General features: G+C 45.2%; 1 protein-coding gene across 2 annotated transcripts; it reads right to left on the bottom strand.

The window, feature by feature from the left end:
• On the bottom strand, nucleotides 1-26863 carry LOC116988071 (serine/threonine-protein kinase SBK1-like). 2 transcript variants are annotated; one of them, XM_033044517.1, is made up of 4 exons: nucleotides 26804-26863; nucleotides 16848-17067; nucleotides 6633-6835; nucleotides 1-4450 (listed from the first exon to the last, which is right to left on the bottom strand). In XM_033044517.1, the coding sequence occupies exons 2-4, from the start codon at nucleotides 17014-17016 to the stop codon at nucleotides 3665-3667; spliced, it is 1158 nt and encodes a 385-aa protein (XP_032900408.1). In that variant the 5' UTR covers nucleotides 17017-17067; nucleotides 26804-26863; the 3' UTR covers nucleotides 1-3664. The 2 variants fall into 2 exon arrangements, with proteins under 2 accessions (XP_032900408.1, XP_032900406.1); XM_033044515.1 differs by having other exon boundaries at nucleotides 26562-26857.
• Nucleotides 26864-27260: the final 397 nt, after the last annotated feature.

The following is a 27260-nucleotide window of genomic DNA, read 5'->3' as shown; positions in this document are numbered from 1 at the left end:
GTTGTTTTATTTTAATTTTAATCAAATTATAAAGTAAGTCTTACAGGAAGACAAATTGCATTGCAACCATTGAATCGATCGTATGGCTCAGAGAAGAGCTCGGGAAACATTTTAGCTAAGAGCTAAAACTCTGCACACTAAAAGAATGCATTGCTGTCACAAACCACAAACAGTTAAACGACACACCATTCACTGAGGAACGAAACTCTGAAGAATTTTGAATAGAAACACACCCATTGCACTAAAATTCAAACACATGGTTTGGCAACTGAATAGCCCACACTACATCTTGGAGACTGGGTCAATGGAGGGAGATCCTTGATACTATATATGGAAGTGTTGCACTGTCTACAAGAAGCAATAAGTGCATTTCTAAAGTGAAAAGGTGGACATTGACAGTCTAGGTTGTTTTGCACTTCTGCCAGTCATTAGAAGAATGCAGGGCATCAGTTAACTAAGATTCCCAGTTCAAATATAGTCTTTGTAAATAGGCTTATTACTGATTCCACCTTCTTTGGAAGTTTTCTATCAAAAATTATTCCTTTCAAGATTCTCATTAAATATCGTGCAGCATCCATTGATCCTCATTCCCGTGCCTTTCACCTAAGGTCAAATTGAATGATGGCAATAATGAAGGAGAAAAGAGTGGATTGTAGCCCTGCCACACCCCCCCCCCACCACTTCTCCAACACCTCCCACCCACCCACCCTAAGGTCACATGAACCAAACTTCACTGGACTGCTCCGAACCCCAACTCCTTCTTGCAGAGTTCCAAATCGAGTAACACACGAGAATCTTTGTAGAGTTATTACAGGTGCAGAATACGTCACGTAAAGCTCTGTGATGCCATTTTCATAGCCCTATGTTTTCAGTTTTTTAATTAATAAAAAAACTATGACAATTCATTGTAAAAGTTGAAGTTAAATATGTGGTAAATAGTTAAATAGAACATATTGCACATACGTTAACATTAGAAACATTTATCTTGTAAGCACAGTGAAGATACACAAGGATTGTAATCTGTAAGAAACCCTAACCTAAATTTTCTGTTTTTTTTGCACATGTGGATGGGTAAAGGACAGGGTGTGGGGTAGGGGGGTTGAGAGTGCAGAGGAGGGGTTGGGCTGGATGTTTTTAGGGAACAGCATCTCAGACCAGAAGTGAAATAGCATAGCAGGAGCCTCACAACTATACACATAATAGATAACACTTCATAATTGCTCTAAAAGGTTCAGTGGCCAGTTGATCAAATGGTTGCCACAGATAACCTCTTGCCTGAATGCTAAGTTTGGACACTTGAACTCCGTCAGGTGCAAATAGCTTTTTACTCATGCCAGCATTTTTTTTAAGGTTGTTAAACTCAATTCCTACCCAATAGAAAAAATTAAGACTTCCAGCAATCCAACTAATTTTCTCAGCTTCTGTTACATTTCATGTTTGAGACACACAATGCCATTACTTCAATTGGTGGAAGGACTGTGTGATTGGAAGATACTGACTGGCAATGCCAACTAATCCCAGTGGTACTTTGTCAGTTGCCTGCAAATGAATGGTTGGACTCCACCACTAAAACAGCACTTCAAAGTCACATTAATACAATCAAGATAGAAAGAGATCCCAGACCACCAATGAGCAATCTTCCATTTTACATTCCTGCTTCAATTTAATTTGTTGAGTGTTTACAACTGGGTAGGTGGGGTTAATATCACCCGCAGTCTTTGACCTTCATTGAGAGGATTAGATAAATCTCACTCCTTTAATTTTCTAGATAACTCGCACCTCTCCCACAGGAACATTACGCTGCTACCTGAATGCTCAGCATGCCTCAAGTTTGAAATCACCTCTCAGAGTTGGTTTTCTTATAAGCGCAGTAAATCTACGGAAGGATTGTAATCTGCACAACATGGTAATCAGTGGGAAGAAACTAGTGTTTCTTTTTTATATAGATGGGGCTGGGGTTTGGGTTGGGAGTGAAAGACAACAGAATATTTGCCAAAAGATCAATCAAAATCAACATAGGTCAGTCATAGAGCACAGAAACTGACCGTTGACCCAACAAGTTGATGCTGATCATCAACCACCCATTTACACTAATCCTGCATTAATCATAGTTTTTATTCTCCCCACATTCCCATCAACTCCATCCAGATTCTACAACCCAGCTGTATACTCTGGGGCAATTTACTGAAGCCAACTACTCTGCCAAAATGTGCATGTTTGGGTTCTGGAAGGAAGCTGGAGCAACCGGAGAAAAGCTACGAATCACAAGAAGCATGTGCAAACACCACATAGACAGCATTGCAAGTCAGGTTGAAGCTCTACCGGACAGTGTGCCACTGTGCTACCTCAGAGATAGGAACAGATCATAATCTCCAAAAAACATTCACTGGCCGGTTGATCGATTGTCCTTTCAAATGGTTGCTGCAGGTTACTCCGATGGGAGACATTGAGAGGGATGGCAACCTGGCTTTGTTCAACCTCCAGCGGCTCTTCAGAGAAACTCCCCACAAACCTGTGGAGAAGCTAGCACTGACGCTGGAACTCACACCTGATGCCACCATTATCTAAACCTTACTGCTTCGGATGTGCTAAAGCAGAAATCAACACACTGAGGTATGCATCATTTCCATTCAGGCCTTACATGCGACTCAAAAATAAAATGGATATATTAATCCACCTTCTCAAGCACGCACTCACTCAAAGGACAGGTACAGAACATATACCACAGAAACACGCCACTTGGTCCAACTCATCCATGCCGAGATGCAAGAGATTGTTGAGAGGTGGGGAAGGCGTGCTTTGGATGTTGGTGCTCTCACTTATAACATTTTGTTTTAAATATAAAAGAATATCTCTCAGCACTGAGATTGTTGCACCAAACTAACTCATCACTGGACCTATCTAATTCTAGCAATTATCTAAACGCCACTTGGTTTGGTGAATGAATATTAACTCCATAGTGTTGTAAAGTTAGTCTACTACTGGTTCTTCAGTAAGATGTTCAGAGCAAGTTGTCAGCTCACATAATAGCAGTGCATGGGAAGGAGGGCCAAAGCTTCCAGGTACAAAACAAGTTTAAATTGAAATTTTAAAAATTAGAACCAAAATTAGTGTGTTTGGATGTGGGAAGTCACATTCACATTAGTGAAAGGCGAGTGTTATTAAAGATGACTTGTGCAGAGTGATCACTCCTTCTGGTGAACACTACCAAGCCCTTAGGAGGAAAGCCATTTGAACAGCAGCAGCTGTCATACCTATGGACAATGCCCTTGACATTTGCTTGTAATATATAATTGAAAAAGAGGATTCTTCCACAGAAACTGATCCTAATCGGTTGAGATCCTTGCAACAGCCTTGCCCTGTTTCTTTGGACCCATGTGCTAGTTCATCCCTTGATGTCACCCACTGTGTCTCATCCTTCATCCTACCTGACCCAAAGACACAAAGCAACGTAAGTCACAACTGGTGAGAATGAGCTGAGGGTGAAGACTTTGTAAACCAATGGCTGAATCAAAGCCCAATTGGAGTTTGAGCCCTCGTCGATAGATCACTTTGACTCCCAAAGTAACAAATAATAATTTCCGCAGTAAGGATAAGTTTGTTACTCTGTAAAACAATCCTGTCACACTCAAAACCACCCACATCCTGGACATTTCAGTGTAAGCTAGACGCAGATCTCAATAGGTGTTGTGACCAGAATCCTGGTGTTGCTGCTCTCTCTTGATGCCCTCTCGTAGCTGCTATTTGAAGAGAGGGAGCTGGATGTTGTCATGGATGTGAAGCGCGATGATGGAGTCTCCATAGAGATGGTGTTCTTTGCAACACTGCACACAGGGGACAGGCTCTGTTGCTTCATCCTGGCCACTAGATCTTCTTCGGAGGAAGAGCTTGCGTCACCAATGCTGTTGCCACAATCTGTGTCCAGCATCCACCGATAACTCAGGTATCTGAATATCTCCTTGACTGAGCATCTTCTCTCTGGTTCGATGGGCAGAAGTTTCCGGAACATACGGAGGGCATCGTCGGTGAACCTTCTCCATTGTGACGGTATGTTGGATCCTCGACGCTTTTGCCATCTTACAAACTCATCGTAGAAAGAGTCTGAGAGCAGGGCTTTCTCCCAGGGGAAGTTTCCTGTGAGCATGCAGAAGAGTAGCACCCCAAACGCCCAGACATCAATGCTGTATTCCACGGAGAAGCCCTCATGTTTGGAAGCATCGCAGAGTTCCGGGGCAGTATAAGGGATGGTACCACTCACTCGCTTGACAGGAGTACCAGCCCGACGAGTCATTCCAAAATCTGACAGTTTAACCTTGCGGCACTCCTTGTCAAAGATAAGGATGTTCTCGGGCTTGATGTCACGGTGTACCAGCTTCCTGCTGTGAAGGTAGTCGAGAGCTAAGGCAACTTGGTGCACACAGCGCTTGGCAATCTGTTCAGGAAGACCAACCTTTGAGAGAATAATGGAAGGCAGGTTACATCTGTTACTGGACTCTTCATTGTGAATTGGGCCACAACTCCCTCTCATTCAACTATGTACCCAGGAACATTGACTTATAGGAACAAAGAATGAACACTCTGATAAGTAACCCCAACCCGAGGCCAACAAAATAAAGGTCCTTGGAGAGATAAATACAGCGTGGAGGCTGTCACCTTCACACTAAATCCTCATCAATCCAGTTTTTATTCTCCCACATACTCATCAATTCCCCACAGATTTGACCACTCATCTACACACTAGGGGCAATATATAACAGCCAATTAACCTACCGACCTGCACTTTGGGGCATGGGAGGAAACTGGAGCACCTGGAGGAAACACAAGTGGTCACAGTGTAAATGTGCAAACAGACTGGACCCGAAGTTGGGATTGAACCCAGGTCTTGGGTACTGTGCGCAGTAGCTCTACTTGCCACGCCACTGGGCTTTCCTAAAGAAATTAAAACAGACTGACCCTTGAATTAAGGGATCCTGGACAAAGTGCTTGAAGACGAATCATAATGGATGAAGGATCTTTGTTCCAGAAATTGAGACACTAGACTTTTCCCCAAGCCTGGTATTTGGATAAAAGTCAAAATATTTTTAGTTAGATTCCAGAGCCAGGGACGATGTGAAATTCAACAATTATAGTATTGGTGACTTCATAGAGTCATAATGTGTGGAAACAAGCCCTTCGGCCCAATTTGCCCACACTGACCAACATGCCCCATCTACAATAGATGGACACAAACTACTGGAGTAACAGCGGGTCAGGCGGCATCTCTTAAGAAAAAGGATGGGTGGCTTTTCGGGTCAGGACCCTTCTTCAAACCCATTTACACTAGTCTTACCTGCCTGCGTGTGGCCCATATCCATCTACACCTATCCCATCCATGTACCTGTCTGAATGTTTTTTAGACTTTGTGATAGTACTTGCCTCAACTACCTTCTCTGACAGCTCATTCTATATAGCTTCTACCCTTTGTGTAAAACAGTTGCCCCTCAAGTTCCTATTAAATCTTTCCCCCTCACCTTAAACCTATGTCCTCTAGTTTTTGATTCCACTACTCTGGGTAAATGTACTGTACATTTATTCTATCTATTCCTTTCATGATCTTATATACCACTAAGATCACCCATCATTTTCCTGCGCTCCAAGGAATAAAGTCCTAACCTACTCAACCTCTCCCTATAACAGGGCCTCAAGCCCTGGCAACATCCTCGTAAATCTTCACTGCACCTTTTCCAGCTTAACAATATCTTTCCTATAACACGGACAAAAATTCAACACAATACTCTAAATGTGGCCTCACCAATTTATTGTACAACTACAGTATAAAATGACCTCTATGCTCATAGCCAGGGTGATGGGACTAAAGGGCCTGTCCCACGAGCATGCGACCGCATGCCGCAAGCGCGACGTGATGTTCAAGCGAAGTCTGCGGGAAGTTCGTGCTCGGCGTACGCCATCAAGACACTGCGTACGGCGTCGAGACGGTGCGTACGGCCCGTCGAAGTGCTGCGTACGGCCTCAATGCGGCTGCGGGCCGGCAGGCCGTTGCCGCGCGGAATTTTTGAACAGTGTCAATTTTTCGGAGCCCTGCACGATGTCGGGACCAGCTCCACACAACTCCATACGGCTCCGGCGATCGAAGTGGGACCGGCACCGCGAGGCCGTACGGCTCAAGCGACCACGTTAGGTCGCGCTTGCCGCATGCAGTCGCATACTCGTGGGACAGGCCCTTAAGACTTTAATAAAAGGAATGGGTAACAACTCAACTATTTTTGACTGTGACAATAAATTGTTTTTATACAAAGATTCTCCACTTTCTCTTAATTATGATTATCCATGTTCACATCTTACCTTTATTTTGGCTTTTATTTCACAGTAACCATAAAAAAGCAATATGGAACATCCAAACATAAAGTGAGCATAAATGAAAATATTGCCTTTGGCATCCGGGAAGCACTGTAGCCCCCATCCACTCTCGGCCACACCTCCACAGATGCTACCTGACCTGCTGCGTTTCTCCGACAGTTTGCTTAGAAACAATTGTGCCTTGTGTATGGAAGGCAACATGATAATGGCAAATGATCAGACTAAAGAACACTATAGAGTAGAAGGTAAGACACAACATGAAGTTGCTTGTATACCTGGGGTGGAATTATGTCAAACAGATCCCCTGCGGTTGCATATTCCTGGGCAAACACATAATACTCATCAGTTTCAAAGGCTATTCCAAACATGTCAATGATGAAAGGTGAAGCTGACAGATAAAGTGAGATGCTGTACTCTCTGAGGAAACTCTTCAGTTTGGTGGTCTTCTTCCTCAGGAACTTCAAAGCCATTTTGGTACCTGTAGCAAGAAAGAAAATATTAATCATTCACCTGGTGTGCAACTTAGGGCTCATGGGCCCAATTATAATTTTTTATTGGATCTGTTGATTTTTTTTCAACCATTGGTGGTAGTGGGAGATAAACCTGATGTTTAATACTTCAGGATGTTATAAAAGTCAGTCTTTGAAAAAAATCATAAAGATTGCGGCTTGCACCAAATGTAGAATAAGCTGTGAGGGCAGTGCAACACTTAATAATCACTAGAAACATATTTATCCTGCATGAACTGCAGTCTTCTGAGGTATAGCTGCAGCATTCCCAATACAATAAGCCTATTTTGCATTGCCCTAAGACAATGCAGGTATATTGTGTTGCCCGAATACAACATTTGATCTGTACTTAAGGATTTCAAAGGAAGTGGCTGCAGTGGACCTATTGGTTAAAATGTTTCAAACTCACTAAATTCAGGGAGGCTATCAGAAGACTGGACAGGAGACAATGTGACTTCCCTATTAAAAAGGACGGAAAACACATGGTGAGAAACTGCAGGCTGGTTAGTTTAACCTCCATTATTGGTTACATGTTTGAGTCAATAATCAAGGAGGAAATAACTATTCATTTTGGAAAAATTAACATAATCAAAGCTGGTCAGAGTGGCTTTATGAAAGTAGAATCATACTTGACAACTTTGTTCGGAATCTTGAAGATGTGATGGGTTCAGTTCGCAGAGGAGAACCTGTAGATGTAGTGTATTTAGACTTCTACAAGGGACTTGACAAGGTGGACATGAGAGGCCGGTGCATAAATTAAGAGCCCAAGATATTGGAAGAAGTGTGTTAGTATGGATTGAAAACTGTCCATTACTTTGAAAACCATTGAGTCTTACAGCATGGAAACCATCCCTTTGGCCCAACTTGTCCACGCTGACCAACATGCACCATCTACATTAGTTCAACCTGCCTATGTTTGACCCATAATCCTAAACCTATCTTATCCATGTACCCAAATGTCTTTTAAACATCTTGATAGTACCTGCCTCACTACCCCCTCTGGCAGCTCGTTCCAGAGCAAGTGGGGTATATTGCAATACCCCAATAACATGGAGAAATTGTGCTCATCCAGTCATTATAAAATTGTGCATTCTGGACATACAGGCACTGTATAAAAGCATATATGTATTGCCTAAGGCACAATGCATGCCCAATCCAACTGAATGAAGTCTGCGCCATTATACATGGTATAGAATCAGGAACTGGTCTTATTTCGCATTTCTAGTAATCCTGCAGCACTCCACTGATGCTTAAAGCAAACAAAGTGCCTGAGAAATGCAGGGTGAGAACACCTGCTCAAATTCCGAAATGTCTTGAAAATACAATACAATACAATACAATACAATACAATTCAATTTATTGTCATTTGGACCCCTTGAGGTCCAAACGAAATGCCGTTTCTGCAGCCATACATTACAAACAATATAGACCCAAGACACAACATAATTTACATAAACATCCATCACATTGCTGTGATGGAAGGCCAAAAAAACTTATCTCTCCACTGCACTCCCCTCCCCCCCCCCCCGATGTCAGAGTAAAAGTCAAAGCCCCCGGCGGGCGATGGCGATTGTCCCGCGGCCATTAAAGCCACGCCGGGTGATGCAAGGTCGCACACCGGGTCTTGGTGTTAGAGCCCCCGGCGTGCGCTCGCAGTCCCGCGGCCATTCCAAGCCGCGCGGGGCGGTGCTGTAAGGCCCCGCTCCAGGAGCTCTTCAACCCCGCTACTCGGGCGGGAGAAGTCGCCGTTGCTGAAGCCCCGAAAAGCGGTCTCCCTCCAGGGACCCGCGGGCTCCCGGTGTCACTGTCCGCCAAACCCGCAGTTGCAGCCTCCGGATCTCCGGAGGTCGGGCCGCAGCAGCGTCCACCACAGCTCCACCCGCTCTGGACTCGGCCAGCTCCGCGACGGTGAGGTGAGTAGTCGGCACCAGAGCCCCCGGTCTTCCTGTTGGAGGCCGCTCCTCGTTGCAGCCCCAACGACAACGGAGACCCGACAAAGAAAAGGTCGGGTCTCCCGTGCAGGGAGAGATTTAAAAGTTACCCCCTCCCCCCCACACCACCCCCACCCCCCCCACACACATACCCCAACAAAAAATAACAAAAACTACATAAAAACATAGACATAAAATAATAAAAACGCAGACGGACTGCAGAGGCCGCTGCTGACGAAAGTCGCGCCGCCCACGGCAAATGTTTTGTGCGTGATGAATTTGTTTGACATGCAGTGAGGGGCAGTTGTTATGTGGGCTGGCAGGTATTGTCAGACATCACCTCCCTGGTTACTCAAGGAGATTGACCCAAATGAGGGTTTAAATCCAAAGACAGTCAAGCTGGAAAGGGTGTAGAGAAGATTTACAAGGATATTGCCAGGACTAGAGGGCCTACGCTATGGGGAGTGGTTGAGCAGGTTAGGACTCTATTTCTTGTAGCGCAGGAGGATGATGGGTTTTCTTAAGATAATGAGAGGAATAGATAGGGTAAATGCACAGACTTTGACCCAGAGCTGGGGAATCAAGGACATAGTTTTAAGGTGAGGGGGGAGGGGGGAAATTTATTAGGAACCCAAGGAGCAACCTTGTTTTCACACAAGGGGTAGTAGGTTTATGGAATGGGCGAGGAGGTCGTTGATACAGATACTATCACAATGTTCAAGAAACATTTGGGCAGGTACATGGGGAGATAAGGTTTGTAGGGATATGGACCAAACGCAGCCAGGTTGATAATAGGACACGTTTGTCAGTGTCGACATGTGAGTGAAAGGCCTGTTTCCATGCTTTTTCACTCTATTGGTAAATTTTATTTTAATTTAGCTTAGTTTAAAGTTACAGTACGGAAACAGGCCCTTTGGCCCACCGAGTCCTCGCCGATCAGCGATTCCTGCACATTAACATTATCCTACACACACTAGGGACAATTTTTACATTTACCAAATCAATTAACCGACAAACCTGTACGCCTTTGGAGTGTGGGAGGAAACCGAAGATCTTAAAGAAAAGCCACGTGGTCACGGGGAGAATGTACAGACGGCACCCGTAGTTGGGATCAAACCCGGGACTCTGGCCCTATCGGGGTTAAATAATTAACAATGAAGTAGGGGTAAAAGGATCCTGGTATGCTTAGCTTGTTTCAAAGTTGCTTGGGTCAGAAGTCCATAATTCCAGCAATCAAAAATGAATCCCCAAGTTCTTCTGCAGTTGTATAGGGCTCTGGTGAGATCACATCTGGAGTATTGTGTACAGTTTTGGTCTCCTAATTTGAGGAAGGACATCCTTGTGATTGAAGCAGTGCAGCGTAGGTTCACGAGATTGATCCCTGGGATGGCGGGACTGTCATATGAGGAAAGATTAAAAAGACTAGGCTTGTATTCACTGGAGTTTAGAAGGATGAGGGGGATCTTATAGAAACATATAAAATTATAAAAGGACTGGACAAGCTAGATGCAGGAAAAATGTTCCCAATGAAGGGTGAGTCCAGAACCAGGGGCCACAGTCTTAGAATAAGGGGGTGGGGGGGGGGCATTTAAGACTGAGGTGAGAAAAAACTTTTTCACCCAGAGAGTTGTGAATTTATGGAATTCTCTGCCACCGAGGGCATTGGAGGCCAAGTCACTGGATGGATTTAAGAGAGAGTTAGATAGAGCTCTAGGGGCTAGTGGAGTCAAGGGATATGGGGAGAAGGCAGGCATGGGTTATTGATAGGGGATGATCAGCCATGATCACAATGAATGACGGTGCTGGCTCGAACGGCCGAATGGCCTCCTCCTGCACCCATTTTCTATGTTTCTATGTTTCTAAGACTAAAGCTGTTCTCAGGAGAAAAACCATAGTAATTACAAAAATATTTATTTCCTCATTCTCAACGATAATTAAGAAAATTAGGACTTCAAAGAATTGAAGAAAGCATGTTTAACTGGCTGGGGCAGTTGGATCTGGGTGGTGACTTCCCAGATCATACTCTCCATCATTCCTCTGTGTTAAAGAGCTGGAAGACATGTTTCTGCCAGTGTGAAACACGAGCGTTTAGTTTAGTTTAGTGTCGAGATACATCGCAGAAACAAGCCCTTCGGATCACTGAGTCCTCACCAACCAGCGTTTCCTGCACATTAACACTTACCTACACTAGTGACAATTTTTACATTTACACCAAGCCAATTAACCTACAAACCTGTACGTCTTCAGAGTGTGGGAGGAAACCGAAGCTCGCGGAGAAAACCCAATAAACCAACGAAACTAAACAGGTTATTTCTTAGTTTAGTGATAGAGAAGAGAATCACTGTGTCCACACCAACCATTGATCACCCATACTGTTTTCTGTGTCCTACAAACACTAAGGGCAATTAACAGAAGCTAAATTAACCTACAAACCTGCACGTCTTAGAATGTTAAAGGAAATTGGATCACCATGCAGTCACAGGAAGAATGTACAAACTCTGCACAGACAGCACCCGTAGTCTAGATTGAACCCGGATCTCTGGCACTGGACGGCAGCAGCTCTCTTGGTGCGTCACTGTGCCATCTATTATAAAATTTCAATTCCATCTGCTGGTGAACCTTCAATCTGATTTATATCTTATTAGTTTAGTGTAGAGATACAGCGTGGAAAAGTGTTGTTTTGCAACACCCAGACTAGAAACATTTGGCTGTAAGTCATCCATGAGCCCATGCGATTTCCAAATTATAAACGCATGGGATGAAGTTGTGCTCTGAGCAAGTACCCTCCCTTTAGGATCTTGAATAACGTCCTTCGAGCTACGTTTTCTACTCCCTCCTGGGACACCGGTGCCCCAATGTAATGAAAATGAAAAACGAGCTGCAGATGTTGAAAATCAGAAACAATATCAAAAATGCTGGAAACACTTAGCAGGTCAGACAGTTTTGGTAGGAAGAGAAATAGATTGATGTTTCAGGTCAGATGATCGGTCTCCAAACCAAAACAGTAAGACTTTCTCACTCCACAGACTCTGCCTGACCTGCTCAGTGTTTCCAGTATTTTCTGCTTTTGTTGCATGCCCCAATGTAACCTGATTGGCTCCATATCAGGGAACTACATATTTGGTGGCTTCCTTTACATCAGTGAGATTAAACGCAGATGGTGCAACAGCTTTGCTGAGCATCTGCACCCTGTCCGCCATGCCATCTGGATCTCCCGATTGACAGCAATATCAATTGCCCTTCCTATCCTCACACTAACCTGACTGTCCTCGGCCTCCTCCTGCCAGGTTAAGGCCAAACACAAGCTAAAGGAACAGTACTTCATATCCCACCCGACGGCATGAACATCTTCTCTGTGGATTGTCACCTTGTCGTGGTGGAGGAGCTCGTGTGGTCCTGAGATCCTGAGAGCGATGCCGTCTGCAGCTATGCTCCTGGTAGGGCCACCCATGGCAGTAAGGTTGAGGGGGAGGTCCACGACAAAGAGCAATCCAACCAAGACCTCAACGGTGGAACAGGCAGAGGATGATGTCTGACTTTAGTGGAGCGTGACAACGTCTGGGAAGGCGGATGAAGGCTGCAGCAGAAAAGGGTCTCCGGTCGTCTTGGACTCCATGCCACTGGATCCTGACCCAGATCGGTCTAGGACCATGTGGTGGCTGTCTGTGCACCAGTCTCCCCACGTTAAACAAAGTCACGCACAGGCGTCCTCCCAAAAGAGGACACTCATACTTGTTTTGAGTGCCCGCCGATGATGATCAACATTGAATTATCTAATTTCAGGTGACCAGCCATGCCCCTCCACCCCCACCCAGACCCTCCATCAATGCAGATACCCTTTTATTCCAATTACATGCTGCCCCCTCTCATCCCGTTCCTTCCCCAATAGCTTGCATCTTTCCATCATCCATGGCCTCCCTCCCTCACTCTTCTCTTATTTGGTCTCATACTGCACCTTCCTTTCCCATCAGATGACATCTGGCCCCTGGCAACCTTCACCTATCACGTCCCCAGCATTTGTCCTAATTTCCACCCCTCGCTACCCATCTAATACCATCCACCAATTTACCCCTCCTCACCTGGATCCACCCATCACATGTCAGCTTTTGCCCAACCCTCTCACCTCTTCATACTGGCTATTCCCACTCCATGCTTTCAGGCAACAGGAAGGGTCTCAACCCAAAACATTTGACTGCACATTTCTCCCCTCGGATGCTGCCTGACCCACTGAGCCATCCAGCAATTTGTCTCTTGCTCCACTTTCCAACATCTGCAGTCTTTTGAGTCTCCCTGTTTGGCTTTTATACCCTGGACCACTCCTACATTCCACAGGTACCCAACCCTACCAATCTGAGATTCTGATGTTGCTCCCTCCAAAGCTCATAACCTGAACTCACCCACATTCTACTCCCCCTAATCTCCTGACCATATAAGGAGAACATTATATGGAAACCTCGGCGAGGTGCAGGAGTCCTTTGATTTGTATACCAACCCAATGAAGTCAAAGTGGGAAGAAATTGTTAAGTCCATGGATGGCTGGTACTTCAGCAATACCAAAGGAATCAACAATTTCAATACTGGCTTACAGCAAGCACAGCTGTGAAAACTCACCAAGAGTGTGGGAGTCAAGTACTCCGTTAGATGTGTGAAATCTATAAATATGTTAAATAGGTTTAAAGAGTCACAGATTTCTTTATCTCTTCTCTTTCCTTAAGGAAAATGCAATGTTGTGTATGTAATAATGCTACTTATTAGTGTTGTGAATAATGCTACTTTAAGACTGACATCTTTTGTATCATGTGTTGAACTGCTCTTTGGGTTTAAGAAAAGGGTCCCTCACCGGGTACCTCAGAGGCCGGTGATCTGCGATCGTTCAGCCCCCCAACTTTCAAAAATGTTCCGCTGGCCCTGTACCCAAAAGTGAAAAAAAGTGAAAAGGATATCCAAAAGTGAAAAAAAAAAACTTTGCCCATAAATAAAAGGTGAGATGGCTGCAAATACTTACCAGGTCATATAGCATCTATTGTAGGAGAGGGAATGCTTCAGGTCAAATTCCCTTTGTCAGAACCCGGACTGACTCCATTTCCACTGACGATGCCTGACCTGATGAAGGTTTCCAGCATTTTCTGGTTTTACGTCAGATTTCCAAAATCAGCACCTTTCTGTTTTCAGGTCCCTGTCCTTGTTATGTGATCTTACACACTCCTGCTACTAGCTGTAGGTGTAGAAGAAGTCCATTTGGCCCATCATGTCAATGCCAGCTCTTGGAAAGAACTATTCAATTCATGCTACTTCACCCTTCTTCCCTCCCTCCAGCAAGCTGAAATTTTCTCTTTTTGAAATATATTATTCAATTCCCTCAGGAAGTTGGGAATTTGTTTCTATCAGCAGTTCAAACAGTGCATTCCACATCAGTGCAACTTGCTGAACTGTTTCAAAACGTGCCAGCTAGTTTCCCTCATGCTTTATTTTTTGCCTGGTTTAGTTAGCTTAGTTCTCCTTCATGAAATTATACAGAATCCTCCTGAAACCAATGAAACAAACTCCTCAGGGCATGGTCACCACTGGCTATTCGGGGATAACTAATCAACTCCAAGCACAGAAACTAATACTGGCTGAGTCACTTCAGAAAATGGCCGAGACCAGTGTTGGCAGCAAAGGGCCAGTCTGGATAAACATAACATGATTCCTTTCCCAAAGGACTTCAGTGAATCAATTGGGTTTTTATATAGTCGCACTCATTCTTGAAGTGCAATGTCAGATCTGAACATATTGATCAGTTGGGCCCTGTTAGATGAATGCCACTGAAAAAAATAAAGTATGGTCTGAGGGTGTACCACCTTTTTGGAATTAGGCAGATGGAGGATGTAGATACAGGAAGGGAATGTCCAGATGCTGTGCCTGGAGCTAATAAAGCGTTTTTGGGTCACTGTTATGCAAGAAATACAGCAGCAAAACACCCTCTCAGAACAGCTATTTGAAAATGATAAGGCCATCCTGTTGAGTTGAGGGATTAAATGTTAAACAATATTGTGGAATGGAACTGGGCCATGAAATCTTTTACCTCACTGAGAAATCAGACAGAGCAACACCTCTGAGGGAAGACACTCTCTCGAGAATGCAGGCATGGATTTTGTGCTAATTTCTCCTCTGAACAAGAAGGTTGTAGGCTACTGCATTTTTGCATATTACAGTGACCCAAAAATACTTCATGCTTCAAAGGGGATATGTTGAGAAGTGAAATAAATGCAAGCTATTTATTTTCCATATCGGGTTCAGAATTTCTCTCTGATGATGTTTAAATGTGACAGACAAATTCTGCAGCACTGCAGAAACAAATGCTCCCATACAAAGAATGCACACGCATGTGGTATAGGGCACAAGAACAAAGACAAACTGGGCTGGTGCATGGAATTAATAGTCCTATTGTCAGGCACATATTTAGCTTCCTATTAAATTCCTATTGCAGAGCTCAGAATTGATGGATATATCTCCACCCAAGGTGTGGCCCCATGGCATTTCTAATTCTGGAACTGTTGGTTGTGTTAACACGTCAACGATCGCATCATGAACAGGTTTGTGCTGTTACCACAAGGGCTGAACCTAATGCAGTTACACCTGTAGGACAATATACTCCTCTCAAAATAACTAACTCAACCACACAAACAGAGATGATATTCCCAAGCTGAGCCATACAATTGCACGGCACTTTCCTGTGTGTATGGGCCCTTCACAACAGGCCCTAACCTGGTTTTACGTAGATAAATGGAGCAAAATAAGCAACATTCAATGCGCTTTACAATTAGTGACGAATTATTTGAGCAAGTCCATGGCTATGATGTGAGAAAAATACTTACTAATTTGTACACATGTTCTCACAAATAGTACTTAAATAAACTATTCTGTGTGGTACTCTCATTATGGTATGTTTCATCCTCTGTATTGGGGAACACCAGCTGGGACTTGAAGACTTTGGTAATTTATGAAAATGGTCAAGCTATTAGGATGGCCAAGAACTTGAGTTCATTGAAATTCACGGCTGAACGCGTGAATAAATTCAGAGCCAGAGTGAGTGCATCCATATCTAGGTTCCCAAGCCTGGGTGAAAGGGAGAAGATCAAACATAGGTTGGAATGAGCATACTAGGCCCTCAGCAAAGTGCAGGTGCCCCACCATGAGTCAGAGTGGCTGTACACAAGTCTACATTTAGGTAGGCCTACTCATTATGTGGACGCACATTCAAGCATTTCAGCAAGAGTCCAAGGTTTTCTTTGGTGTGCACCATCATACATCAGAGAACTGTGGAATGCCAAATAATGAACGTGTGTGAAACATTTCCTGGTGATAGAGTCACAGAGCATGGAAACAGCCCCTTCAGCCCAACTTGTCCATGCTGAGCAGGACTCCCATTTGGCCATAATTAACACATATCCCACTGAAGCTTTCCTATCCACGTGCCGGGCCAAATTCCCTTAAATGCTGTTCATGTACAACATGTCCTCTGAAAGTTTGTTCCATAAACCCATATGTGAAAAAGCTGCTGCTCAATTTCCTATTAAATCATTCCCCTATCTCCTTAAATCTATGCTCCTTGATTGTTGATGTCTAAATCCTGGGGAAAAGGCTGAGTGCATTCACCATGTCCATGTCATTCATGATTTTATAGATCTCTATAAGATCACTGGCAAATCTCCTACATTCCAAGGAGTAAACTCCCAGTATGCCTAATCTCTCCCTATAACTCAGTCCCTCGAGTCCTGGCAATATGCTTGTAGATCATTTCTGAACTCTTTCCAGCTTAATGGCATATTTTCTGCAGCTTAATGAACATAATTGAACAAATTGAACAAAGCTAGCCTGTTTGCTAGGTGGGGGGGGGGGGGGATGTTGAAGCACGAATAACTGAGGATAGAAATGTTGGGTGGATTCTGGTGGGGGAAACTAGTAATTAAGTTGATTTAGCCTTGATGCTTGTTATCAAAAGGTGGTTTCAGTACAGTCCCAAGCTACTGATTGCAGTGAAGAAGGACCATCTGCAATTGGTACATACCTCTGACTTTATGGATAACCAAGTCCACCTTGCCATAGGTGCCTTTTCCCAGCTCCCTAATCACCTCGTAGTACTTATTCACCTCCAGCCTTTCCAGGTTCTGAGCTGTGAGCAACTGAAGCTCCTCCAGAACATCACTGGTTCCACGTGTCATCAGTGAAGAGTTCATGGTTGCAGTCGGACCAAAGTCAGCTCTGGCACTGCCTTCAGATCCTTCTCCCTGTGGGAAGATAAAACTTGGTGAAAACCTGTCATTATCCCCAGGCTAAATTCTTACACTCTATTAAAGCAGAAAATGAAGACTAAATCAGATCTGAGCAATAACCTAATCTGTGCTGGTCTCAATTCATGGTGTTTCTCTTGCAGCCTCTTGAACTCCAAGGAATAAAGTCTAAGCTTGCCCAACCTCTGCCTATAACTCATCCTCTCAGGTCCTGACAATTTCCAATCCAAAAAACAACCTTCCATCACTACTCTCTTTTACTTACCATGATGCAAATTCCGTATCCAGTTAGCTAGCTCAACTTGGATGCGATCTAACCAGAATAGCCTAGTATGCAAACCTTCTTCAAAAACGCAATCAACTTGACATGAGACATGACCTCCTGCCTTTCCAAACTCATGTATATCTTATCCCCCAGACTCCTCTCCAGGAACTTTCCTGCCACAGATGTTAGGCTTACTGGTCTATACTTCAATTTTTTTCTTTGCAGTTCATCTTAAATAGAGATACATCAGCCACCCTCCAGTATTCTGGCACCTCACACATGTCTATCAATGATTCACAAACCTCAATCAGGTCTCCTGCAATTCTTTTCTCACTTCCCACAGTGTCCTTGAATATATCTAATCATGCATAGGCGATTTCAAGTCAAGTCAAGTCAAGTTTATATGTCACATACACATACGAGATGTGCAGTGAAATGAAAGTGGCAATGCTCGCTGTCTTTTGTGCAAAAGACAAACAACCAAACAAACTATAAACACAATCATAACACACATATTCTTTTACATAATAAATAATGGAAGGAAAAACGTTCAGTAGAGTTAGTCCCTGGTGAGATAGGCGTTTACAGTCCGAATGGCCTCTGGCAAGAAACTCCTTCTCAACCTCTCTGTTCTCACCGCATGGCAACGGAGGCGTTTGCCTGACCGTAGCAGCTGGAACAGTCCGTTGCAGGGGTGGAAGGGGTCTCTCATGATATTGTTGGCTCTGGAGTTGCACCTCCTGATATATAGTTCCTGCAGGGGGGCAAGTGAAGTTCCCATAGTGCGTTCGGCCGAACGCACTACTCCCTGCAGAGCCTTCTTGTCCTTGGCAGAGCAATTCCCAAACCAGATGGTAATGTTCCCGGACAAGATGCTTTCCACTGCCGCTGCGTAGAAGCACTGGAGAATCCTCGGAGACACTCTGAATTTCCTCAATTGCCTGAAGTGGTAAAGGCCTTACTCACGAGTGCTGAGGCATGTGATGCCCATGTCATATCCTCGGAGATGTGGACTCCCAGATATTTAAAACAGTTCACCCTATCCACAGGATCCCCATTTATCCTCAATGGAGTGTACGTCCTCGGATGATGTGCCCTCCTAAAGTCCATGATCAGCTCCTTCGTTTTTTTGATGTTCAAGAGGAGGCTGTTATCCTGGCACCAGAGTGCTAGACCAGCCACCTTCTCCCGGTAGGCCTTCTCGTCGTTGTCTGAGATCAGGCCCACCACCACAGTGTCATCAGCAAACTTAATTATTGAGTTGGAGCTGAACCTAGCCACACAGTCATGTGTGTACAGGGAGTACAATAGGGGGCTGAGGACGCAACCCTGGGGCGATCCTGTGCTCAGGGTGAGGGACTTCGATGTATTCCCTCCCATCTTGACTACCTGGGGCCTGGCGGTGAGAAAGTCTAGGACCCAGGCACACAGGGAGGTGTTGAGCCCCAATTCCATTAGCTTCCCGGCCAGTCTGGTGGGGACTATCGTGTTGAAGGCTGAACTGTAGTCAATGAACAGCATCCTCATGTAGCCCCCCTTCTGGCTATCCAGATGGGAGAGAGCAGTGTGCAAGACCTGGGAGACCGCATCGTCCGTGGATCTGTTCGGACGGTATGCGAACTGCAACGGGTCCATGTTCCGAGGGAGGAAGGCACAGATGTGTTTCTTCACCAGCCTCTCAAAGCATTTCATGACTACCGAGGTACGTCTTAGGATGCCCTGCACCTCCTCGACTGTAATATGGACAGTCCTCAACTACAGCACAGTGGCGCAGCTGGTAGAGTTGCTGCCTCATAGTTCCAGAGTGCCAAGTTCGAATCTGGCCACAGGTGCAATCTGTGCAGAGTTTACACTTTCTCCTTATGACTGCATGGCTTTCCTCTAGGTGCTCCGATTTCCTCCCACATCCCAAAGATGTGTGGGTTTATAGGTTAATTGGAAACTGTAAATTGGCCCCTGATGTGCAGGGAGTGGTTGCAAAAGTGGGATAACATAGAACTAGTGTGAACGATTGATCGATGGTTGGCGTGAACCTGGTGGGCCGAACTCGGTCGAACTTGGTGTATCAATCAGTCACATCTCGATTAACTGTCCCAAGCTCCCTAATCTTTCATTGTGGAAAAAACAGGAGACATATTATTGAGGTCCATGCCAATCTCTTGTGGCTTCACACACAGATAACCATTTTGGTTTCTGAGGGGCCATGCTCTCTCTCTAGTTACCCCCTTTCCATCAATGTACATATAAAGTCTTTGGATTCCCCTTAACCTTTTCTGAGAGTGCCATCCCATGTCCCCTTTTTGCTCTCTTAATTAACTTTTCCATATGTTTCTCAATCTCCTCTACTCCTCCAGATTACCACAATCCCCGCTGCCTGCACCTGATCCTTGTCTCCCCCTTTTTCCTCACCACAGCCTCAATTTCTCTCATCATCTAGGATTCCTTACTCCACCTGTCTTGTCCCCCACTCTGATAGGGACATGCATACCTTGAAATATCACTGTAACCATTTTAAAAGCATCCCACTTTCTGGACATCAATTTGCCGCAAACAACATTCTCTTATCAATTTTTGCATGTTCCTGCCCCTAATACCATCAAAGTTGACAGTGCCTCAATTTAGGAATTTAGCTTGTGGACCAGCACTGTTTTAAAGCTAATGGAACTATGATCGCTGGTCCCCAAAAGCTCCCCAGTCACTTTAGTCACTTGCCCTGCCCAATTCCCTAAAAGTAGGTCGAGCTGTGCCCTCTCCCTTGTCAAGGCCTCTACATGTTGTCTGAGGTAACATTCCTGAATACATTTGACAGATTCCATCTCTTCTAAGCCCTGAGCACTCAGACTGTCCCAGTCTACATCGGGAAAGTTATAATCCCCCACTATGACAACCCTATCACAGCATGTTTGTACTATAGTACAATCCCAACAAGGTGATCATCCCCTTTTTAATTTCTCTGCTCCAACCATATAGCCTCCTTCAACAATGTCATCTCGGACTACTGCCACAATATTCTCCTTAATCAATAAAGCAACTTACCTTGTTCTTTTAGCCCCATCTCTATCTCAACGAATGTACCTGTACCCTAGGGCCTAGACCATTAAGCTGCCAGTCCTGTTCCTCACTTGGCCAAATTTCCATTGGATATATCTATCCAGGCCATGAGTTCATCTACCTTATCGGTGAGGTCTCTAGCATTGAAATAGCGCAATTGAATCCAACTGTCTTTCTTCCATCTCTGTCATGCCCCTGCATATACAATCCACTGAATTTACTGTCACTTCCTTCTGTAGCACTAGCAAACCTGCTTGCCAGGATATCAGTTCCCCTCCAGTTCAGGTGCAACCCGCCCCTCTTGACCAGGTCATTTCTGCCCCAGACATTATGCCTGGAGAGCAAAAAGGGTCCAAAAATCTGATTCCTGGCACATTGCACAACTCATCAGCCAGGCACTCACATGAGCTATATTCATATTCCTATCCTCTGTGTGTCATTAGATTGCATACATGTGGAAACTGGTCTATACAGGCTATCAATACACAGATCAAACGAGTTATCACTTGAACTAAAATTGAAATTATGAGTAGGTTGGGCAGCATCTGTGGAGAGCAAGAATGAATGTTTCAGTGTTATTTGGATTAAACGTTGCTAGGCAGTTTAATAGAATAAAATGTTGCTTTCTGTCCAATATGCAACAGTAGCTTGGTAAAGCAACTCCTCTGATTAACTCCATCATGGTCACACCTTTTAATTAGCCTAGTGATACAGGGATTTGTGAGGTAGGAGTTGCCCACTAAGTTTGCACTTTGAGGCACAGCACATTGCCAAGAGGAGCTTTTCTACCCTGTTTGTATTTTGAAGAGAAACATCTCATTGAATAATGGGGTCTAGAAGTAGAAACAAGGAACTGCAGAAGTTAGTTTATCATGGATAGACACTAAATTCTGGAATAACTCAGCTGGTCATTCAGCATCCCTGGAGAACATGAATAGTTGGCTTTTCAGGTGAGAACCCTTCCTCAGACTGAAGAAGGCCCCCGATCTGAGTAATGGGATCAGTGAAATAAATAATAGCATTCATCCTGAACTCTGTATTCTAAGAGATTTGCAAGTCATGAACTACATTTGGATTGGAGCTATTAATGCAGCACATGATTAGATTAGATTAGATTAGATTAGATTAAACTTTATTAATCCCCTTATTCAGGGAAAATTCTGATGTCCTTGCAGCACACTAATAAAAATACAACATAGATTCAAAAAGAAGTTCAACACAAAAACATCCCCCCACAGTGATTCCCACTGTGGGGGAAGGCACAAAGTCCAGTCCCCATCCCCTTGTCCACCCAAAGTCGGGCCTATTGAGGCCTCCACAGTCGCCGCCACAGCGCCCGATGTTCTCGCCGGGTGATGGTGCTTCGGCGTCGGGAGAACCCCCAGCGGCTTGGGGTGCCAGGAACGGCCGCCTTCCCACCGGAGCCCGCGGCTTCCAAGCCAACAGACCGACCGACCGCGCCGGACGGAGCTCCGCACACTGGCGATCTCAGCAAGAGATCCCAGGCTCCGGGATGTAAAGTTCGGCGTTGCAGCTGGCCGCTCCACAGAACCGCGGCTCCACAATGTTCTCATCGGCAGTCCCAGCATACCGGAGTTCCAGCGCGGCGACCCAGGAAAGGCATCGCCCGCTCCGCAATAGCGCTTCAGCGCTGCGCTGCCGCCAAAGCCGATGTTCTGCGCCGCCGCCAAAGCCGATGTTCTGGCCCGGTCCCCTCAGGGAAACGTCGCTCCAGGACCCGCTGGTAGGCCGCAAGGACAGGTCGAAGTCGTTGCTCGGAGGAAAGCAACCCCTCCGACCAGGTAGGGACTCGAAAAGCAGTTTCCCCCTTCCCCCCCACCACCCCCCACACATAAAAAGATTAGGCCCCCTGACTGCACACTCAACATACTAAAAATAATAAAAAAAAGAAGGGAAAAAAACGGACAGCTGCAGGACAGGCAGCCGTTCAGGACAGCGCCTCCTCCGGATTAACACTGTTCAAGTTCCCTCAAATGCCCCATAAATCAGTGCTCAAGTTGTCTATTGCAGGAGCAAATGACAACGTTGGCCATGAGATTTATGTGAAGTAAAAAAAGCTCTTCTTGGCAAGGAGCAGTGCCTGAAAGTAAACTTAGTGGGCAAACCCTACCTCATAAACCACTGTATCTCTAGGCAAATTAAAAAGGTGTGTAGATGGAGTGATCAGAGGAGACACTCTTTGGGGTCATTTTATTGATTGAACATTGCGAGGTTCCTGCAGTGCCTCCTCCAGCTCCGTGGTGGTGGAGCATCTTGGAGTCTGGCTCAAAATCACAAGATGTACCATCCAGAAAACGTCTCAGGTCAATAAGGGGGCTACAGAGAAGAAATATTGAATCAGAGAAGGTTCCATAAAGAAGCTTGTTCGCAAAGTCGCCACCAAGTCTGAAACTGGGCCACACATGTTTCAACATCTGAGGTTCCGAGTCTAGCCACAACATCTCAGCCAGGCATTCACCCGAGTTATCTTCCTATTCCTACCCTCAGTAGATGGTCATACTGGGGCAATTTGATCACTATATGATTATGCAGGACATCAATACACAGATCAAACTAGTTATCACTGGAACAAAATCTGAAATACTGAGTAGGTTGGGCAGCATCTGTGGAGAGAGACAATTAATGTTTCAGTGCCATTTGGATCAAGCATTGCAAGGTAGCTTTCAAATAGAATAAAATATTGCCTGCTGTCCAATGTACAACTGCATCGTGTTCATACCTTTTAATTAGCCCAGAGATGCAGGGATCTAAGAGGTAGGATTTGCCCAATAACTTTGCACTTTCAGGCACAGCACATTGCCAAGAGAAGCTTTCTGTTTTACTTCACTGCTGTATCTGAGCAGAAACACCTAATTGAATAATGCAAACTTAGTGGGCAAATCCTACCTCTTAAACCCCTGTATCTCTAGACTAATTAAAAGGTATGAAGATTGAGTTGATCAGAAGAGATGCTCTTTGGGGTTATTCTTTGGTTGACCATTGAGAGGTTCCTGCAGTTCCTCCTTCAGCTCTGATGCAGTATCGGCACCTTAGAGTCAGGCTCAAAATCACAAGATGTCGGGTCCCGAAAGCATTTCAGGTTAATAAGGGGCTACCCAGAAGTAACCTCGAATCAGAGAAGGTAGACACAAAAAGCTGGATTAACTCAGCGGGACAGGCAGCATTTCTGGAGAGAAGGAATTTCCCTCCTACACTACTCGAATCAGAGTAGGTTCCAGTCTGAACCTGGGCCACATGCTCTTCAACGTCTGAGATTCCGAGTCTTGCGACACTGAAATCGGATTTTACATGTCAGAGAAACTGGGAGAGCAATCAGCCTGTTTCTGAAGGAGGTCTGAAGAAGTGTCCCGACCCGAAACGTCACCTATTCATTTTCTCAGAAATGATGCCCGACTTGCTGAATTACTCCAGCATTTTGTGTTTGTCTTTGGTATAAACGAGCATCTGCAGTTCTTTTTTATAACCGCTGCTTCTGTGGGAAAGGAGATGCTGGCTAATTAAAGGGCCTGTCCCACTTTCACGACCTAATTCACGACCTTTTTTACTCGTGGACATTTTTCATCAGGCTAGAAAAACGCCCTGACCTACTTGATGCCACGAGTACCCACGACTAGCATCACGGCCCACCATAAGACCTCCTACGACCTCGTGACGACCATGCTGCGAGTATGAGTCAAGGGCAAACTCGGCAGAGGTCCTGAATTAGGTTTGCAAAGGAGAACTGCCCCCCCCCCCCCCCCCCCCGTTTGCTGAAGCGGTCCCAGAGAGCCAGGGAGATCCTCTTTTCCTTTCATCTAATGGTACCACACGGCAATCCAATGCCAAGGCAGAGAGCACGTTCCTTGGACTCTTCCAACGATCTCGTTTACAAAACACAGCGGATGGGGGAGAAGCATTATTTTTACACCCGCTACAGGCGGCCGACCACACTGTGTGCGTCTCCCCGCTCCCCCTCCGCTTTCATTCAAGAGACTGGCACCGAGCCGTGGGCACCGAGATGGCCATTGTGAGATACTCGAACAGCTCATAGTCGATCAAACACACCGAAATACAAAACGTGAGTAGGGATTGACCGAACTGTGAACACTGCCAGATGGAGGGACGTTGGTTGCTGTCCTCGCCTTTGCTCTCTTTCCCAGTGTGTCGCCCCCTCCCCTCCACTATCCCTCACCCGCATCAACCCACTACCTTTCTTTCACGTATCACTTTTTTCTTCCCGTTTCCGAACTTCGTTTCTCTCTCCCTCCCTCCTGCTCGGTGCGAATCCTTTCTCTTTTCCATCCGCCCCTCCTCCCTGCTTCAGTCATCGCTAATGCTGCGTGACCTGCCTGCCTGATGCTCCACATCTCATCACATCAAGACATGATGCCTTTAAGAACAATAAAACCGCTGCTTGTAAATAAAGCGTCACCGCCAGCCCGCCCAAAAAGACACGACGAATATTAATCCCGTTGAGTATCCTGTCTCCGCAGTCCTTGTCAATGAAGATTTTTGCCATAAAGGATTTTGCTGCCCAAGGGTACTTTAGCCAGAAAACATTCAAACCCACAGAGGGAGGTCAGGAGACATTGAAAGACGGAGCTACTTTGTAAACTGGCGCAATCTAAATTGCATCGTTTAATCAAAACAACATGAAGCAAACGGTGAAATATTAGAATGGGTGAAATATATTCGTGTTCATGACGCCTTAATTTAAAAGGTGATTCACACGTATTAATATTTGAGAACCATAGAATGACAACTGCAGAAGGCCAATAGAATGCCAATTGCACCTTTCTGAAAAAAATATCGGATTCGTCCCATCCCCTTGCAATTGCAAATATACACCCCATTCACTCTTAAAAGTTATTGTTGAATTTTCGTCCGCAGTCTTTCTGGTGGCGTATTCCAGGAATATAACAAATCTGCGTTAAAAAAACTCATCTCTTTTGCCAAATATTCAAACCAAAGAGATGTTTAAGAAACAATATCTTTGGCGATCATTGATTGAAAGGAAGGTTGTTTCACATTCATTAATATTACAACAAATATTTACAACGCGCAGAGAAGAGTGCCCGGGACGCAAACAAGACTAGATCAATAAACATGAACAAGATATAATGCTAGAGATTCAGGCTTGGGCGGGGGGCAGAGCCACAAAGACAATAGTATCAGGCACGTTTAGTAAAAACAAGAGGTGGGCTTCATTGCACACCTTGACAAGCAGATCAGGACATGCCGTAGCTGAAACACTGGAGTAAAGACTCCTGCTGTTGTCAACCGCGACAGTCACTACCAAGTAAACACACACTAAGTGAATAATTCGTTTGTACAGGTTTGAGCACCGGCCTTTTATTTAAAGCAACATCTACATCACGTCCGATACTGACAGATCTTTATAAGACATGTTCGTTTTAGGTAGATTATTATTGTTGACAACAAACAAAATAACCCCTTTTATTCCCTCTGAGAACCGTATTGACAATGCCTCTTTTGAAAGGGCATTTATTTATCTTTATTTATTTCAGATCACTCATTTATCTTTGTTCGTATCCTCCACCGTCAAATGCAAAACGAAAACATCGTTTTCGCAACATCTCCCAAGCGCAGCACAGTTGAAGTTTTTCTTTTGTCTATTAAAAGCCAATTAAAATCCTGTTTGAAGCTAACAGTTTCGAGAAGAGACTTCCATGGTGCGGCAGCGCAGCCGACATAAATAATCAAGGAACAGGCACTGTCTTCAGCCCGGTTCCAGCGAAGCAGTCCGCTGCCGCAGATGTGCCAGCGGTTACCTTGCAGCCTCTCATTCCGCATTCCATGCAATGTTTTGAGAGTTATTTACTGTCATCTGTGCCTCCCTGCCCTTCCAGATAAGCAAGCTCCACGTACTTGTGTGCGTGTGCCGGCGAGTATAAATATATATATATAGCGACATTGCAATACATATATGCAATAAAAAAAATACTATATAGGGGGGGAAAGCGTGCAACTAATACAGTCTTTGTATTTTAATATCGCGTACGTCGGTGATGCACTATTAATTCTTGCACCATTATTGCTATTATTTTTAGATTAACAAATAGATACGCTCTCTCATTCGTGACATGATCGTTTCCTAGCGATTATAATTCTACACGATTTAATTCTATAACGGTGCAGTCGCGAAGCTCCTCACCTTCCTGCGGGGTTGTGTGGTCACAGTGCAGCCCAGATGCAGGACAAAAGCAAGGACAGAGCAAGGCTGCGCCTGCTGCAGCCCCTGATGGTTGCATTGACTTTCCCCTTTGTTTGGGAGTGCCCTTGTCCTTCTTGCCTTTGATCCCCCCCTTTGTGGCGGTGCTGTCTTTTTTTTTTTGTCTTTCCTTCGCTCCTGTCAGATGCGATGACTGACCATTGGAGATATTCAAGCTGCCCAACCCGCTCGCTCGCTGTGCGTTGTAACTTGGCTTCCCACCTCACGCCCGGTGCTGCCTCTGATGCTGCCGAGGGTTATTTAAAGGGACAGGGCAGGCGGCTGCTGGCTGGCACCGCCCATGGCCACCAGCACCCAATCAGGGGCAGGCGGCCGCGCCCGTCACCAATCACAATCGCGATGTTGCCGCGCCCGCCAATGGAAAGTCAGCGGCGACCAAAGCCACCGCCAATGGCGATGGAGCAGAGCTGGATCAATGGGCAGCGGGGACCATGGAACGACTGGAATGCAGCAACAATCACCAGTCAGAGTACCCACGTCTGCCAGGCTTCACCCGCTCCTCCTCCACCACCACATACACCACACCAGCCGGCATGAAAGATTAGTGCAAAAGCAAAACACTGCGGATGTTGGAAATCCGAAACAAGAACAGAACGTCACAGGAGATCCTTTTTTTCCGAA

Source organism: Amblyraja radiata, chromosome 26 (genome assembly GCF_010909765.2).
Source record: "Amblyraja radiata isolate CabotCenter1 chromosome 26, sAmbRad1.1.pri, whole genome shotgun sequence".
NCBI lineage: Eukaryota > Metazoa > Chordata > Chondrichthyes > Rajiformes > Rajidae > Amblyraja > Amblyraja radiata.
This window is presented reverse-complemented; position numbering and strand designations above follow the sequence as displayed.